Source organism: Mus musculus, chromosome 5 (assembly GCF_000001635.26).
Source record: "Mus musculus strain C57BL/6J chromosome 5, GRCm38.p6 C57BL/6J".
Lineage (NCBI taxonomy): Eukaryota > Metazoa > Chordata > Mammalia > Rodentia > Muridae > Mus > Mus musculus.
In genome coordinates this window covers 103,503,495-103,520,432 of record NC_000071.6, presented here as the reverse complement: position 1 = coordinate 103,520,432, position 16,938 = coordinate 103,503,495, and the positions used below count along the sequence as shown (strand labels likewise).

The 16,938-nt window shown below is 41.5% G+C and overlaps 1 protein-coding gene across 1 annotated transcript in view; it reads right to left on the bottom strand.

The window, feature by feature from the left end:
- Nucleotides 1-16,938, bottom strand: part of Ptpn13 (protein tyrosine phosphatase, non-receptor type 13) — a 173,170-nt gene that overhangs the window by 77,929 nt on the left and 78,303 nt on the right. The window contains exons 8-9 of the mRNA NM_011204.2: nucleotides 4,010-4,105; nucleotides 2,864-2,945 (exon numbers count right to left, since the gene is read on the bottom strand). Coding sequence (NP_035334.2) covers nucleotides 2,864-2,945; nucleotides 4,010-4,105 — 178 coding nt within the window. The remainder of the gene's footprint in view (nucleotides 1-2,863; nucleotides 2,946-4,009; nucleotides 4,106-16,938) is intronic.

Sequence of the window (16,938 nt, the reverse complement as noted above, 5' to 3'; positions counted from 1 at the left end):
CGGCATCACCCACAATGGGCTGGGTCTTTCGTCATCAATCACTAATGAGAAAATGCCTTATAGGCTTTCCTCCAGCCTAGTCTTAGGAAACATTTTTTAAATTGAGGTTCCCTCTTCTCAGATTACTTTGGCTTGTGCCAAGCTAACATAAAACTACCCAGCACCCTCCCCTACTTCAGCGCCTCTGTATCTGAACACCCCTCCCACTCCTTCACTTGAATTTTATACTCAGTGTCACCCCTTGAGGGACACCTTCTCTGAAAACACTAGCACATAAGGCAGGATCCAGAACCCACTGTCTGACATGCCCGCTGCCCTGTGGGAGTGTTGTTGCCCTCTTCCGACTGTCTGAGGGCCAGCTCTCAAATCTAGTAATCCCTAGGGTGAGGCGTCCTTGTGTGAGCCTTGCTTGTGTGTATTTCGCAGCTCTGCTTCTAGTACCTCAAAGTATCTGCTATATGGTGGATGCCCAGCAGCCGCTGAGTGAATGAGTAAATGTGTTTCTGTAATTTACCTCACCTGGAGTCGAAAGCAGGAAGAACTTGAGTCTTTGCATTGTAAGTCAAATAATACATTTCATTAAGCGAATTTCATTAACTAGAAATAACTTAACAGTAAAAAAGACTTATCACTTTATCTCTTCTAATATAGATGTAAAACATTTCATTAAGAACGGAAGCATTTGAGATATAAAAAACAAAACAAAACAAAACCAAAAACAACAAAAAGACAAAAACAAGCTCCAGACCTAGACAACTATCTCATTGCTGGAGAATGAGTGTCTTATCTGCTGATGCACTGGGGGTGGGGGGGTGGGGGGGGTGGGGGGGTGGGGGGGGTGGGGGGTGGGGGGGGTGGGTGTTTGTTAATATGCTGGGAAAGAAGGCGAGTCACCCAGACAGAGGCATGAGGCAGTGGGAAAAGGCAATGGGTAATGGGCAATGCTGCTCCACGAGCTAAAAGCAGGAGAAAAGGCTAAGAGATACCCTTTGTAAACAGCTCTCAGTATCTTTTTTAGTCACTAAAAGACACTTTTGATAGCTTAGAAATTAGTCATCTTGCCTCGCCTGACACATCATTTCCGGTTCATGTCTTCCCCACCTCACAGCAGAAATCAGAGCACTCACTGGCTTTGTTTTGCCATTTCACTCTAGCTGATGGGAATGGAAAATTTCTCATAAGGAAGCATGCATGCAACATGCAAAACTACAGTGCTACGCGGAGAACCGATCAGGAGCTCCTGGCCATGTGTCACCAGAAACCCTGGCCCACAGCCAGGAGAGCCTGCACTGCCTCTGTAGGAACTTGGGCAGTACGGTAGTCGACATGGACTTGCATGGGCAAGAGAGGGGAGTTCGACAGTTTCTGTGTGACGACAAGTGCACACTGTAGGACCACCCTGCCCCAGACTTCGCTCCTCCACATTTATATCTACGTTAGTTGCTGTGAACATCAGATAAAGCCTCTTCCCCAACAACGTGAGTTAGCAAATTAAGGTGGCCCCCATGTTCACATTTCCATACAAAAAACTCAGAGCTTCAAAACTACGTCTCCTGTGACTCATGGGTTTCAGATTCTTTATTGAGAAAACTGACGCAGTTTCCAAGATGACTTATTTTGAAGACCTGTCTCCTGAATTAAGAGGCTGCAATCTTGAGTCAATGCACAATCCCCATGTTCTCTCTAGTTGTTCTCTCTCTTCCTTCTCTTACTGAAACTACAAAGGGCTGATTTAATTTTCCTAAATCAGACATATAGAGGTGGAAATTCTAAAAACTTCTCCCTCAGGCCAGTACTGAGTGTAAGGTAATTTAGTACTGGCTTCTTACTGCTCATCCCAATGCTGTGGCTTCATCAAGAAAGCAAGTAATACTGAGTACAGAACTACAGAAATAATAAAGAGTCCATCATAACAAAGTAGTAATTAAAATGGCATTATGTAAACAGAAAATTATTTTCTACAAAAAAAATATTACAGATATTTAAAAGAAGTGAAAGAAAAGAATGTGGGCCACTAAGTAGTAATTTTTTAGTATATGAGCTTGACTGTCTGAACCATAGCCATGAATAACTGCTGTAACCACGCCACTAGGATTACATGGTCTATTAACAGTTTACAGGTATGAACACTGTCTGGCATATTCATTAGCTAAGGGTCAGATATTTGAAATTTTCCAGATGGTTCTCCTATCCTCAGAAGCACCTGCAGTCAACAGTGAGTTTAGAGTCTGCACGCTTAGGAAATAGACTTTCAAGCCAACTTTGGATGTCAAGTGTCATCTTAAAGATCTGAAGTCAGCGCTCTGCGTTCCGGCCAGGCAGCTGTGTGTGTGCATGTGGCAGTGATATACATCAATACACTGCTCTTTCAGTTTAAACAAAGCAAAGTTTACATAACTGTGGCACAACTGCCCCAGATCTAGCACACACAGGCACTTACATTTCATAAGAAACTTGTTAAGTATTCCAGTATGGACACGGATGCTACATAACCCCAAATGGGCATTAGAATATGCCAGAGCGGCTCTGTAAGCCAACCAGTGAGCCAATAATTAACTTCTTACTTGATAGCTCACGTCGTGGTAATCTAATTATTCATTCAACCACTTCACCCTGAATACCTGAGCCTGCCCCAGCCTTTCAAGGTACAGATCAATTATTTACATTTTAGAAACAAAGGTTTACTGTTTTCACAGATTTTTAGTGCCATGCCTTTAACCTTGATTGTTATATCCATTCGCACTGACAATTTAAGAAGTCACGTGCCAACTGTAATTAATGAGAGCCACACCAAACAAGGAAGAAGCAAACAAATACAAAACCAACCACCTGAGACGAGAAACCAGTGCTCTCCAAGCCATACCTTGGTCGTGTCTGGCCAGTTTCATCTACTCCGGGAAGACCACTGCTGGATTCAAACCTCTTGGAAGCTTCACTTTTTCTTACTAATTGTGAATAAAAATATAATAATGGCAGAAGTGTTAAAAATATGAAAGCAACCTCATCTAAAACTCAGGCACTTAGTGACAAAGGTAACTTATACAACTCACAATCATGTACACAGATGAAGGACAGGGTATACAAGTCTTTTGAGGTTGGGTCATGTTATTTTTTGTTGTTGCTGTTGATTTCTTGTTTCTTTTTGAGACAGGGTTTCTCTGTGTAGTCCTGGTTGGCCAGGAACTTGCTTTGTAGACCAGGCTGGCCTTGAACTCACAGAGATCTGTTTGCCTCTGCCTCCTCAGAACTAGGATTAAAGCTGTGTGCCCCATGCCAGGCTAGTCATGGTAAGTTTTAAACACAGTGACTTCCTTCCTATAAGATGGAATGCTATCATTGTTTTATGAAACTTTTATTATTTGATAGAACACCTTTAAAAGGAAACATTTTGCAATCTTAACATTTTGACAACTTTTGTTTAAACTGTGGTGTTTTTGTTATTGTGTCTTGCTTTTATTTTTCTTTTTTTTACAAAATCTCAATCATTTATTTTACCAAGGCAGACTGAGCAGCCAGATGTTGGGGTGAAAGCCTGCTAGCTCAGAGAAAGCACCCAGATGACCTTCCTCCTCAACTGACATCCCCAGAGACATGCCATGTAAAACAAAAACAAAACAACCAAAACACAAAAGCAAAAAACAACTTCCTCCAAACTGAATGTCCCTCCCTTCTACTTCCTGTGTGTCTCTCTATCCATCCTCCTGACTCCCTCTTACTCTCTATGGTTTTTTCTTAAACATCCTACATTCACTTCCTGTCAACTGGTTGCTTGCTATCTCTTGACCTATGCTTGACAGGTTATTTAACCCTGTTTACAATATTTAAGCATTAAACTCTTGGGTTAAAGGTGTGTACTAAGGCTGAGCTACACCACAACTAAAAACCAGTTTCATCTAGTAAGTAATACAATCTTGGTTTCACAGTGTAATCAAATAGGCTACAGCATTAAATAACATTAACAAACAAGTTTCTTCAAAAGGATACTTTGCCCGCATCAGACGACGCTTACCTTGTCTGAAGTCTGATTCCGAGGAAATAACAGATGGGCTTTCACTGGAAATACTAAAGATATCGCTGTGGTAAGTTTTGTATCTTCGAACTGGCTCTAAAAGAATTTTTAAAAATGAGAAAGTTTATTAGCAATGCCACACATTTTTTTAAAAAAACATCATATTCAATCTTGGATGATTAGAACTTTTATATATTACTTTAAATTTACCACTCACTAGACTGACTATATCTGAAAAATGAGAAACGAGGCTCTACTGTTAAGGTGCTCTGCATATGGGTTCGGAGCATCTGTTCCAAAACAGACTGCATAGATTTGAATGCCAGTAAGTAGTCCAAGGTCTCGGTGACTCAGCCAAAAAAAGGGAGGGGGGTGTTATAGCAACAGTGCATAGGGTTACTCTGAGAATTAAATTAATAAACACTCAGCTCTTAGGACAGTCTGGATGTTACAGGAGCAACATTCATGGCAGTTTTTAGGATGCCACATGTAGTTTTCTGTTAGGTGCTTACTATAAGGGATCAAACACGCAAGAGCACAGTCTAAGAGACTTTACCATATAGGAGAGGTAAGTACAAAACTACACAGTGCAAGACAGGATGTTCACTTATGCTAGAGTGAGAAGAGAGGAGTCAAGACAGGCTCCTACACAGATGTGCTCAGAGAGTGCGCCTTGCAAGGGGCTAAGGCCTAAGAGGCAAGCACGGACTAACACTGAAATCCTGCTTTAAAAAAAATCCTTTTTGAATGTTTATTTTATGTGTATGAATGCTTTGCCTGCATGCATGAGAGTCTAGAAGAGGGCATTAAATCTTCCGGGGACTGGAGTTATATAGACAATCTGTAAACTGCCACTTGAGTGCTTAGAATTGAAGGAGGGTCCTCTGAGAGAGCTAGCGCTCTAAACTGTTGAGCCATCTCTCCAGACTCCACATCCTGCTTGCTACATACTTCTGTCCATGCCCTCCGCATCCCCACTGTCTCTGTACTATCCCGCTATGATCTGCCACATCTCTGGTTCTTCGTCCTCACTGTCCCTGCAGTGGGCATCACCCATCCCTTTGTCCTGTGCGGATGCTATCCATCATAAGACAGTTTCTAATCTCTTCAGGTTGCTACTCAAAGACTGTATCCTCCATTCCACACTAAACAGTAACAGTGGCTCTTTGTATTTTGAGACTGGACTCACTGGTGAGACTCTACGTGAAAGTACAAAGCTTTGTTCACAGTCACAAACTCATTTCACAAAAATTTGCATTGAAATTTAAAAACTAAACTCATATAGCAAACTCATCACCACATTCTTCCTCAAACAAATCCTTCGCCTGTATCACCAAACCAGTTGCTGAGTAGTCCTTAGGCACTTCCTGGAAGTGCATGCTGGGTAGCCCTTAGAAACTTCCTGGAAGTGCATGGTGGGTACCACCCTTGTTCCTCTTATCTGAAATGCCCCCCACCCCCCGTTTCCTTTGATGTTTCAGCTTTTCCTTATCCCTCTGTAAACTAAGCACAAAACGGACATTTCCTTTTGCTTAATTACCTGTTGTGCCTCCATCCCTGCCGGCTCTCTTACTAAGCCACTAGACAAGGTCTTACACAAGAAACAGGTGAGCTTCCTCTTACATCTGCATAGCCCCAGTTTACAGCAAGCACAGTACACTTTCTGAGTCAATGAATGAAAACAAGGGTTGCGGAAAGGGGACCTTTAAAAGAGTCAATTTTTGTTGCACAACAGAATGGAAAGGTCAGAGGAGGAGAGATGGTAAGGAATGACAAGGCCATGCACGTGTCTCCGTGCGCTTGGAGGAGAGCAAGCCTTTGGCGTGCACGGACTCTTCATGTTCTCAGATGGTTTTCAAAAAGCCCATTTGTGAAATTGCAGGTGTTTGTCAGAAAGACTGATGGGAAATGTGCCAGGGATAGAAGAGATGGAAAATCACAAGGGGGAGGCTCCACAGAAAGGAAGCACGTTCTTCTTCATAGACATGGAGGGCAGAGGAAAAGGTAAAAATAAACAAAGGAGGAGGAGGAGACCTCAAGCTGCTGATGCGAGAGCATCACCTGGTAATAAGAGCTAGTCATGTCCCTGGGAGCACGGTGGCTAGAATCCTGATCCGAGGGACACGTTATCTTGTGACTGTGGTGAGGGGCAGCAAACCCCACGGGGAATCTTCATGTGGCCCTAGCGCTAGGATGCATGAATTTTAGTAGGGCTTAATTGTCTTGTTTGTGCTAGAAGGTGTTCAAGAGACATTAAAAGGAAATTGAAGTGAATGAATAATGGAGTGGTTACCGGGTACCACAAGAGCCAAGCTTGAGGAACCAGGAGTGAAATGCTGGAAATGAGAGGGGAGAGGGATGGGCAGGTAGGCAGGGAGACAGGGAGACAGGGAGACAGACAGACAGACAGAGATAGACAGAGAGAAAAACAACAACTTTAAAGAAAAGAAAGAAAAACAGAGGACTAGCATAAACTAACTAGAAAGGATATTATACTCCTAGGATAACAGTCATCTGAAGAGCAGGGCATACTATAGCCGATGAGTGCACCGTCCAGCCTTGTGTATAGTCAACATGTGTATTAAACAATAATCAATAGAAAAAGTTTCACAATTGAGAAGTATTTCCTAGTCCTCTGTAAATGATGGTGTTCTACTACAGGGAAATCTCATGGTAAAATAAGATTTTAAATTATCTGGTTGAATGTGACTGTGATTTGAAAGGGCCATGGAGGAACAAAACAAACAAAACAAAACAGTAAGTTTCAATGAAAACAAGTTTCACATAATACCATTCAATAACATAATAAACTATGTGTAAGTTAAACAGTTATGAAAGGAGAACTATTTCATTCAAAGGCATTAAAGTCCTTTTGTTTTATCATTATCAACCACTCACACTAAAATCTTGTGGAATTTTCCAGGGAACCGTAACCAAATCATAAACCCAGAGATGCAAGTTTCAGGACAGAGAAACCAGCAAGGCCAAGGAGAGGACCCAGACTGAGAGACAGTGTAGTTCTGTTATCTCACAGCAGAGGAGGAAGAGCCCTGAACCTGTCCAATAAACTGACTGGAGAGGGCGCTCACACGTGAACACTGTGCCTCAGAGCACAGCAGCTTCTCGAGCTGTATAAAGCAGCACATGGATGCACTGCTTCTGGGGTATTTCTGCAGCGTGCGTGTGATCGCAAGAAAACTCTGAACTGAGTTCCATTTGCAAGGTCTTGTTTTGCGTCTGTGTTTCCTTTAGTTTACGGTCTCTGCTTTGTCTTTTCCTTTCAGCCAATTCCTTCAAGAAGATAAGAACAACTCTGCTTAACCCTCCTGAAAAACGTCTCATGAATGCACTCTCCCCTGATACCAATTTGTCCATAGATGCTTTCTCAGGACCACATCTAGGTAGGGGTGGGGGGTCTACCATGTAATGAACATGGCTGGAGGCCTGGCTCTCTAGAAACATTCTAGATGACTACCTTTATCTGGTAGGGCAACTAGGGGGTATGATAGCAAGAGCTGTGTTAGCTGAAATGGAAGGAATTAATTCTATAAGCTTCTTGTATTCTGAGTGTCGTCAAAGTGCTCGCAGGCACATCCTTTTTATCTAATAACGTGCTGGATATAACTAAAAATTTCCACACAATATTTTCTATTCAACCATGCTTCGAAGAAAAGGTCTCTAATCAGATTAAAGCTCTAAACCACAATTTACCAGATAGCCATGCTTACAGCGGAAGTAAAAAGCTTTGACCTTTGTAAGCACACACTTTCCCTCTCTAAATTAAATACTACTATTACCACTTCAGAAATGTAAAATTACACGTCCTTCCTTGAGGCCATCTGACATGAAATGGTGAAGCCCATGCTCCACCTTGCAGTCCACTTGGGCCACACCACTTCTTGGCTCTGTGATGATCTACATGCATAGAAGTTTCGGTTGGTGCTGACCAGAAAGATGCAGGTCTCATTCTCTGCTCTGGTCAGTAACGGGCAGGTAGGACATATTGTTTGGTAAAGCTTCTTAGCATCAGTGGACATTTTGTTTTCAAAAGACACAATGCTACTAATATTTATCTTTGTTTCTTTTTGGGATATTTGAGACAGGGTCTCTCTCTATAGCCCTGGATGTCCTCAGACATACAGAAGTATGCCTGTCTCAGAAGTGGTGGGATTAAAGGCATGCACCACTGCAAATGGAGGTGTTTTCTGTCCATAGCTCAGTGTGTAATTCTTGCACTCGGGATTTGGTTCAGGTCCTAGGACTGTAGCATTAATTGGGTAATTAAGAAAAAAAAAGCCCAATTATGATGACATTTCCCAAATATATAGAAAAATAAACAAGATAAATGTCATATACACATTTCTCAATACCAACCAGAATTTAACTGGTATCAGACCATTTTGTGCTTGTGTACTATGTGCACATGCCTATGTATGTGTACATATGCATGTATTTGCTCATAGACACATATATGTGCTCACCTGCACATATGCCTACAGAGGCCAGAGCTTAGGGATTTGGGCAGGCTGGTGTCAGTACGCCTATAGATCTGCCTGTCCTCACTTCCCTGGTACTAGGATTGTTGGTGTGCAATACCATGTCCTGCTTCTGTTTGGGTTCTAAAGACTGAACTGAAATTGTCATGTGTGCCCCCCAAACATTTAATTTAGCAACTGAGCTACATTCCTAAACCTTAACCCACTTCTAAAGCCCCAAAAGATCCCTTTAAAAACATATTTACAGAATATTACAAGGTCTTCTGAATAATAAAAACAGTGATCATATGCGATGGACCCACAATATACACATCTAAAAATACATTCTATAAGATTCCCACGTGGCCAACACGTTTATCACAGTTTTCCTGGTGTAGTAGGGAACTCTGTGCTCTTGCCATTATGACTGAAGAATGTATTCACCTTCGGTGGGTTAAACTACTCTCTATACCTCATTTGTTGGTTTATATATATTTTTAATCTCCTAATAAATGTGCACAAAAAACCTTCAGTGAAGAAACTGGTATAGAAGGGTCTATTTACTCCGGATTATCTCATTCTTCAGAGAACTGTATCTATGGCTATGGGTGTGTGGTTTTCAGACACAGTAGATGAAGTTCTACAAGTCATCACAGTGTCAAGGACACTGAAAGGCACATGGCAAGATCAAAGTCACCCAGCGTGCTCCCCTAGCCCTCCCACACACACACACACACACACACACACACACACACACACGCTCCAAAATCATCTGTGCAGTAGGAAACACTGGAACCAATAGGCATTAAAGAAGAATGACTTTGAGAATTTTGGTTACATTTTGTTACACTACATACGGTACTTTTTCAAAAAGAAGAGCGTCCTGAATTCCTCATACTACTTCAGCACGATAAGAACATCTTTTACCCTTGACTTACAGCTTCATCCTGTGAACACAACTGGCACCAACTCTATGGTCATACTGACTTCACTGACAGCAATTAACAAGCAGCACCTCACTCCTTACAACCAAGATTCACAATCTCTGCTAGTGCAACAGCACACTTAGAGGCTTAAATCATGGCATGAACTCATCAACACTGTGGCTTCAAAGTTTAGGCATCAGACTCCAAGTATGAAGACTTGCATACGATTCTGGGCTTACAGGAAGCTCTTTTGGTCGATCATTTTCACGTTAAACTAATCCAAGGCAGCACAAACTATAACCTAAAGGCAGCATTATATGTGGTACATAGTCAACCTCCAACTACTGATACACAGAAGGTGCCTGCCGTTCAGCCAACTCCAGCAACGGGAACCCACGTTCAGCTTGCCTTTTTTTTTTTTTTTTTTTTTTTTTTGAGACAGGGTTTCTCTGTATAGCTCTGGCTATCCTGGAACTCACTTTGTAGACCAGGCTGGCCTCGATCTCAGAAATCCGCCTGCCTCTGCCTCCCGAGTGCTGGGATTAATATAGAACTCACATCACAATGTCAGTTTTAGAGACAATGACAACAGTGGCTGCTTTTCTAGCCCCCCTCTCTTTTTTAAAAGAAAATGGCCCTAATAAATTATATATTTCAATTAGCAAACAGCAGAGATACACAAGTTGCCCTGCTGGGTACTCTGAACTGGATGAGCCTGTGTCTGGCTCCCCCAGGGGCCATATCTGGGCCATGCCTTATGTGGTGACTCCAGGTCCTGATCCAGGGCCATCCAGGATTCTCACTGGCCAGAGTGTTTTACTTCAGTCTCAGAGTGAACAAGGAGAAGATTCTCATTCCCTCCATAATTGACCAGAGAAAACCACTGAATCCCATTTCCAAAGTAGCATCATTGAGTACACTAAACTTTTTTTAACAGTCACTGCAATATATGGGTTACATTAACAAACACGTGTGTAGTACCCAGTGTCTGTCCAGAGCAATGATATATGCCAGGCATACAGCTGGGAACTGGAATTTTTTGAGGCTTACAAGATGAGAAACAAACCCTTAAAAATAAGTAAGTTCAATTAAATGAATACAGGTCACTGTCCTGAACTGAGGTATAAGAGAAATATCCCAGAACTAGGCAATGCCTAAAACATTTGACAGTCTGAAGGATGGGTGGCTACACGGATGGAGGCATGAAAAATGCAAAACAGCCCCATAAGGCTTAGTTGTTAGGTAGATGGATGGGACTTTCTCGTATTATACATATGCAGAATGCATGGGAGGTTCCTTATGCATCTTATATATAAGTGTGTAAGAACACATTCCTTTATGTCCTTCTCTGCACACACAGAAGGGAAGGCAGTTATAGAGAGGGGATGGGAAAGAAAAGAAGAGGAGGCAGACAGTTTGAGACTGGAGACAAAGCCTAAAGGATAAGGTGGGGAGAGAGGCAGGGGCGACCTTAGCCTCTGCCTATGACAGAACACTATAAAGGGACAGAGGTACTTGGAAGAAACACAACTGCTTACAGATTAAAACTGCTGGATCTCAGCTGGTTTAGTACTGAGATCACCTCAACTGTACAGCAAGTTAGTGGCTGGCTCTGGCTCAAACAAAACAAAACAAAACAAAACAAAACAAAGAAAAACCCCAAACAGAACAAAGCAAACAAAGAAACAAATACACTGCTGGATCTTATATATTGTGATGAACTGTTGCTGGCAAGACTCATCTGTAACATATATATTTAAGATCTACCTGTCTGTCAGCCTCTGCGTGTGTGCCCAAGCCAAATGGAGTCTCTATGTGAAGGGCTCTATGGCTAGATTTGCCTTCTAACAAAAAGAGTTTGTTTTGTTTTGTCACTGTTTTGGTAGATCCAAATCTAACATTTTGTTACTAGCCATATAGAGTCAAGAAAGTTTGCATTTATACTGATCCTTATTGTTTGAAAATATTTTTTCCATTTTATAAATTCATAGAAATATCTATGGTCAATTTACTGTGACTTATACCGAAGAGTAATTGTTGCTCTCCTCCCTCCCCAACAAATGCTTCTAATAGCAGTCTCCCACAAAATTATATAGGTACACTGGACTATGGCGGCCCCTGGCCCATGTGTCTGTATCAAAAATATAAACCAGCTTCTCAGCTGCATCAGGCACACAGCTGATGCAGACTAGCCTCATGTGGCTCTCAGCTATAAAGGCAGAAAGAGTGCAGACACAGTATCTCCTGCACTTAATGGTCCTCCATGATGCCAGTCCCGTGAAGCACTTCACACCCCTTTGTTCTTTCCAACCAACATGTTGATTCATCCTCAATAGTGTGCTTCAAATGTGCAGCATCCATTTGTACCTGGAGGGCTCTAATAATAATGCCACTGGTATCTAAGATCCATGGGCCACTTACTAATAAGGTCATTGGTATCTAGAATCCATGGGCCACTTGCTAATAATGTCACTGGTAACTAGAATCCAAGAGCTAGTTACTAATAGTGTAACTTTCCTGCTTACTGGCGATTACTTCCGTGGAACAGTTACCAGTGCAATAGAGGCTTACAAATGGTTTGAGATAACAATCTCTCTGTCTCTCCTTTCCCTCCCCCTTCTTTCTTTCTTTCTTTCTCTCTCTCTCTCTCTCTCTCTCTCTCTCTCTCTCTCCCTCCTTCCTTCCTTCTTTCAAAAGACCAAAGGTCTTAATGCTGAAAAGACACAATATCTAATTTTGAGGTAGACTGGTGGCACAGCTCACTAACTAAATAATATCTAAGTGCCATTTTAGAAGAAAATTGTCTTGTCTACCCTTGTTATGTTTTATGACAACTGCAGTGGAACCCTGACCATTGGCGGAACCTCACACTCCAGTTTCTTTATCAGTCTCATTGTGAAAAATCCATTATGAATGGTAATTACAACACACGAGACATTTGTCAGAGAGTCCTAGTGACAACCAGAGAACTTCACAGCTATGAAGACCAAGTTCAGAAAGTAGAAATGAAAACATTCTGGCACTAAGGAAGAAAGACCAAAGAAGCAGCCTTCTGCTGAAGTGAAGACATAAGCCTGGGGCTGGAGCTCCAGCAGACGCCCCAGCAGAGGACTGAAGCTGGGCTCCCAGCGCCCATGTGGCAGCTCACAACTACCTGGAACCTGTTTCAGGAGATCCGATGGACTCTTCTCGCCTCAGCAGGCACTGCACACATGTGCTACATATACACACATGCTGACAAAACACTCAGACATAAAGGTGAATAAAGCTTAAAACCCGGTGATTTGTGTTTTATGTGTGTGTGAATCTGTGCATCATGCGCATGCATGTCCACCAAGTAAAAGATGGTGTTAGGTCCCCTGTACCTGGAGCTACATTTGTATGTCATCATGTGGGCCTTTGGAAATGAACGTGGGTCCTCTGGAGGAGCAGCAAGCACTGAGCCATCTCTCCCGCTCACTCTTTTAAAAAATGAATTAGCAGTGAAGAATGTACCATCAAATTTAAAACTGTTTTTTAATCACAGATCCCTTTCCCTCCTGTCTGGCTTCCTGTAGAGCTATCTGAAAGCTTAAGTGTTGTCCTAACAGCGATAACTTATAGTCCTTAAGCTTTGACTATAATTTCATCGGATCTTCGTTGAGTCTAACGTTCTCACTCTTCCCAGAGAAGCCGGAGTACACAGTGTCAGCCACAGCATCTGACAGGTCCTTTCCTTGTTGCTTCAGTGCAGGTCTAGCCCTGATACTCCTCCATGGTAGCACCTCACCAAATACCCATGACAGGAGAGTAAGGGTCTCAACTCTGGCACAGGAGGGCAACTTGCAGACAAAACCCAATCTCCTTCCCACCATTCCTTTTCCAATGCTATCCTGGGCCATTATATTAAAATGTATATACCTTTGGAGAGACAGTCCTGTGTCCCAGGCAGTAACAACTCTTTTTTTTTTTTTTTTTGAAAATGACATTATATACCTATTTATTTATTTTTATTATATGTAAGTACACTGTAGCTGTCTTCAGACACTCCAGAAGAGGGAGTCAGATCTCGTTACGGATGGTTGTGAGCCACCATGTGGTTGCTGGGATTTGAACTTCGGACCTTCGGAAGAGCAGTCAGGTGCTCTTACCCACTGAGCCATCTCACCAGCCCCAGTAACAACTCTTAACAATGTATCTGGTCTCTCTTCCTGAAATCTGGGTGAGCAATGGAAGAATCCTATGTTTAGGTTCAAGAAGCCCAGATTCAAAACAGCTTGGCTGTAAAAAGTGCATCAGGTATCTCTTTTGGCAAATCACTTTTATTTATTTATTTGTGTAAGCCTTGGGCAATGAGCTGAGAGTCGAATATGCCCAGACTCTTTGTAGTTGCAAACTCCACAGGCGAGCTGAATGGCCAACATCAGCTAAGGTGCTTTTCAGGAGCTGACTGAGGTAAAGACCCCTTTCAGGAAGACAGCTCTGCACCAGAGAAGCGCTGCAGTTGAAGATTCCTGTGTGGATTGTCAGTTCAGCAATCTTCCTTGCAACAGCAACAGAACAAACTAAATGTGGCAACTTCATTTCTGTTAGGTTGTTTAAAATCATTTTTATGTTTCAGTCATTTAAATCACTTTTCTTTGGGGGTGCCAGGGATCAAACTTAAGGTTGACCACTATCCTCAGCCCCAAGAATTTTTTTTTCTCTTTTAAGTGAACAAACAGTAGAAAATCTCTAGCCAGAACTGTGGAAATCCATGGAAATAACCATACGCCAATTCCGGAACTGTGAAAATCCATGAGAGGAAATAACCGCCCTCCAATTGACAGAAACTCAGTCATCAGTCAGATCTGGGATACTGAGTATGCTATTAAAGCCCAAAACAGTGTTTGAATAAAGATGCACTTAAAGATGTCATCTAATCCTAAAATTACTGAAATACATTAGCAGCTGTCAGTTTCAAGATCACAAAAGACTGAATAGAGTATTTTAAAATTACCTAAAATATGAATATTTACAGAAGAAATACACAAATATACATAGTGTGTACATTAGTGACACAGACTGTTCTGCCTGGCTTATCACACATAAAGCCCTTATTTTCGTGAGGATTCAGTGAGACAAACAGGATTCATTTCTGTTCTCCTCTTTCTTTGTGCACTAGTTAAAACATAGGATTCTTCTGCTGTTTGCTTAGCTAATGTCCATTACCTCATCTGTAGAGAAACAGCACAGTTGAAAACCCGTCAGCCCCAAACTAAAGACTAGTAAGAATTCTTGCTTTTGAATTCTATACCTCAAATGTTCCCACAAATAATGTGCTGGTAATGCAAGCGTGAATTACTGCTACTTCTAAATATAATAATGATAGAGGATGATTCAGGATGATCTAAGTATTTGCACAACAAACCCATAGTCTCAGGCTTTGTTTACTGGGTTTTTAAATATCTTCTGGAAAAACACAGGCAGGTTTTTAGTGACAGCAAATGGTTTCGGAATATTTACAGTAGAAAGAATGGAAAATGTCTAGTTATTAAACAATTCAAAGATGTTGTAATTTTAAAAAAGAAAGCTTTTACTTTTTGTTTATATCCTCTAACAAACATAAAATTTCAAGATCTGGGTAGGATGTATAAGCTAGTTTTATGTTTGTATAGATAGTTATATGAATAAATGAGGTTTAAAAATACTACATATTATCTTCAAGAAATACCTGATTGAACTCAAGTTGCATATCTGAGTTCTACTAAAGCATGATGCTACTTCATGAGACAAATAGATCACATGCTCTATGTATTTTGTTATAGGTTGTCAAATTAAAAGTTACTTATGCAAACAAAATATATTATGCTGACAACCATAGTTCAATTTATAATTTCCCATTCCATTCACATTTGATCTCTTTTAGCTCTCAAACCAAGGTTCAAATATAAATAATTTTACTAATCCATACTAATATTAACTTTCAAAATATTAAGGCAAATAATCCTTGAAAGCCAATATATAGAGACTACTTTATTTCTTTTCCATGTGTGTGTGTGTGTGTGTGTGTGTGTGTGTGTGTGTGTGTGTGGTGTGCAGTGCATATAGGCAGGTACCAAGTGTGTTTATCTGCACATGTGCAGGTCAGAAGAAGACAACAGGTACCCGCACTGCTGCTTTTCACTGGATTTTCTTAAGGCAGAGTCTCTGAACACTGGAAGCTTGCTGTTTTGGCTAAGCTGGCTGCATGTTTCGGGATCTGTAGGATTTTGCCCCCAAACTATGAGGTCACAAGTGTGCATGTTCACACCTAGCTCCTTACACAATGTTTGTTTCTGTGGATTCTGTTACTTTGTACAGAGCAAATGTTCTTACCCCTTAGCCATCTCAGATCCATGGTTCTATCATTATTATTTATTATCTATTATTATTGATATTGAGGCTCACTAGGTAGCCCTAGCTGGCCTGGAACTTACTATATAGACAGGGCTGGCCTCAAACTCACAGATCTGCCATCCTCTCCCTCCTAAATGCTGAGATTAAAAGCCTGAGATATGTCCAGCTGCGTGGTTTTATTTGAATGTTCACATTAAGAAGTGATTGCTCATTCTAAATGTCAGAAATATTCATCTCGACCGTGTGCATCTTCAGTATCATCTGTAGGTTGTTCATTTTGACTGTGTGCATCTTTCACTATCTGTAGGTTACATGTAAGTTTCATCTGTTTGACTGACAGCTGTCTTATTTCTTTGTCGTGTCTTCGTGAGTGCACAGCCAGTTCTATCAGCGTGCAAGCCGCATCTCAGGCACTCTGAAGGGGCTAACATGGTTTCCAAGGCACAGTCCTTTCTTTTAACAGAAAGGACTTTTCTTTCTTTCTACAGAAGGTGCCTGCTCTGTGCTGTCACAATTCTAAAAGCTAAAACTGATAGAGTGAACAAACATATCATTTTATTTCCCATCTCTGAAAGATTTGAAACCATTTTAGATCAAGAACACATAGCACCAGGGCTGGAGAGATGGTTTGCCAGGTAGGAGTACTTGCTGCTCCTGTAGAAGACCTGGGTTTGGTTTTCAGCACCCACATGGAAGCTCACAACTATCTGTACCTCTGGTTCTAGGGGATTTGATGCTCTCTCCTGGTCTTCACAGACACCAAGCACACTCACAGTGTGCAGACACACATGAAGCACTCAAACAAACATGTAAAGAATATGTTTTATTTCCTCATAAGGTGGGCTGATACTTTATACAATGCATATTACACACAAGCTCACAATATCAATTAAATATCCACTATTTCCTCCATAATTCTAGATTTATTAATTAGTACTTTCTGAGTTAAAGAAAATTCTGCAATATGTCTTTTACTGAAAGAGCACATACCTTCAACTTAAGCAGCAGAAGAGCAAGCCTTCAGCAGAATGAAGGCAGTCTATGGAATGACTGTACTGAACCAACTGCCTGAGATGGCTATGGGTGTGGGGGACATGGGCAACTCTTTCGTCAAGGGTCTGCTATGCACACATGAGGACCTGAGTCTGGTCTCCAGCACCACGTAAAAGCC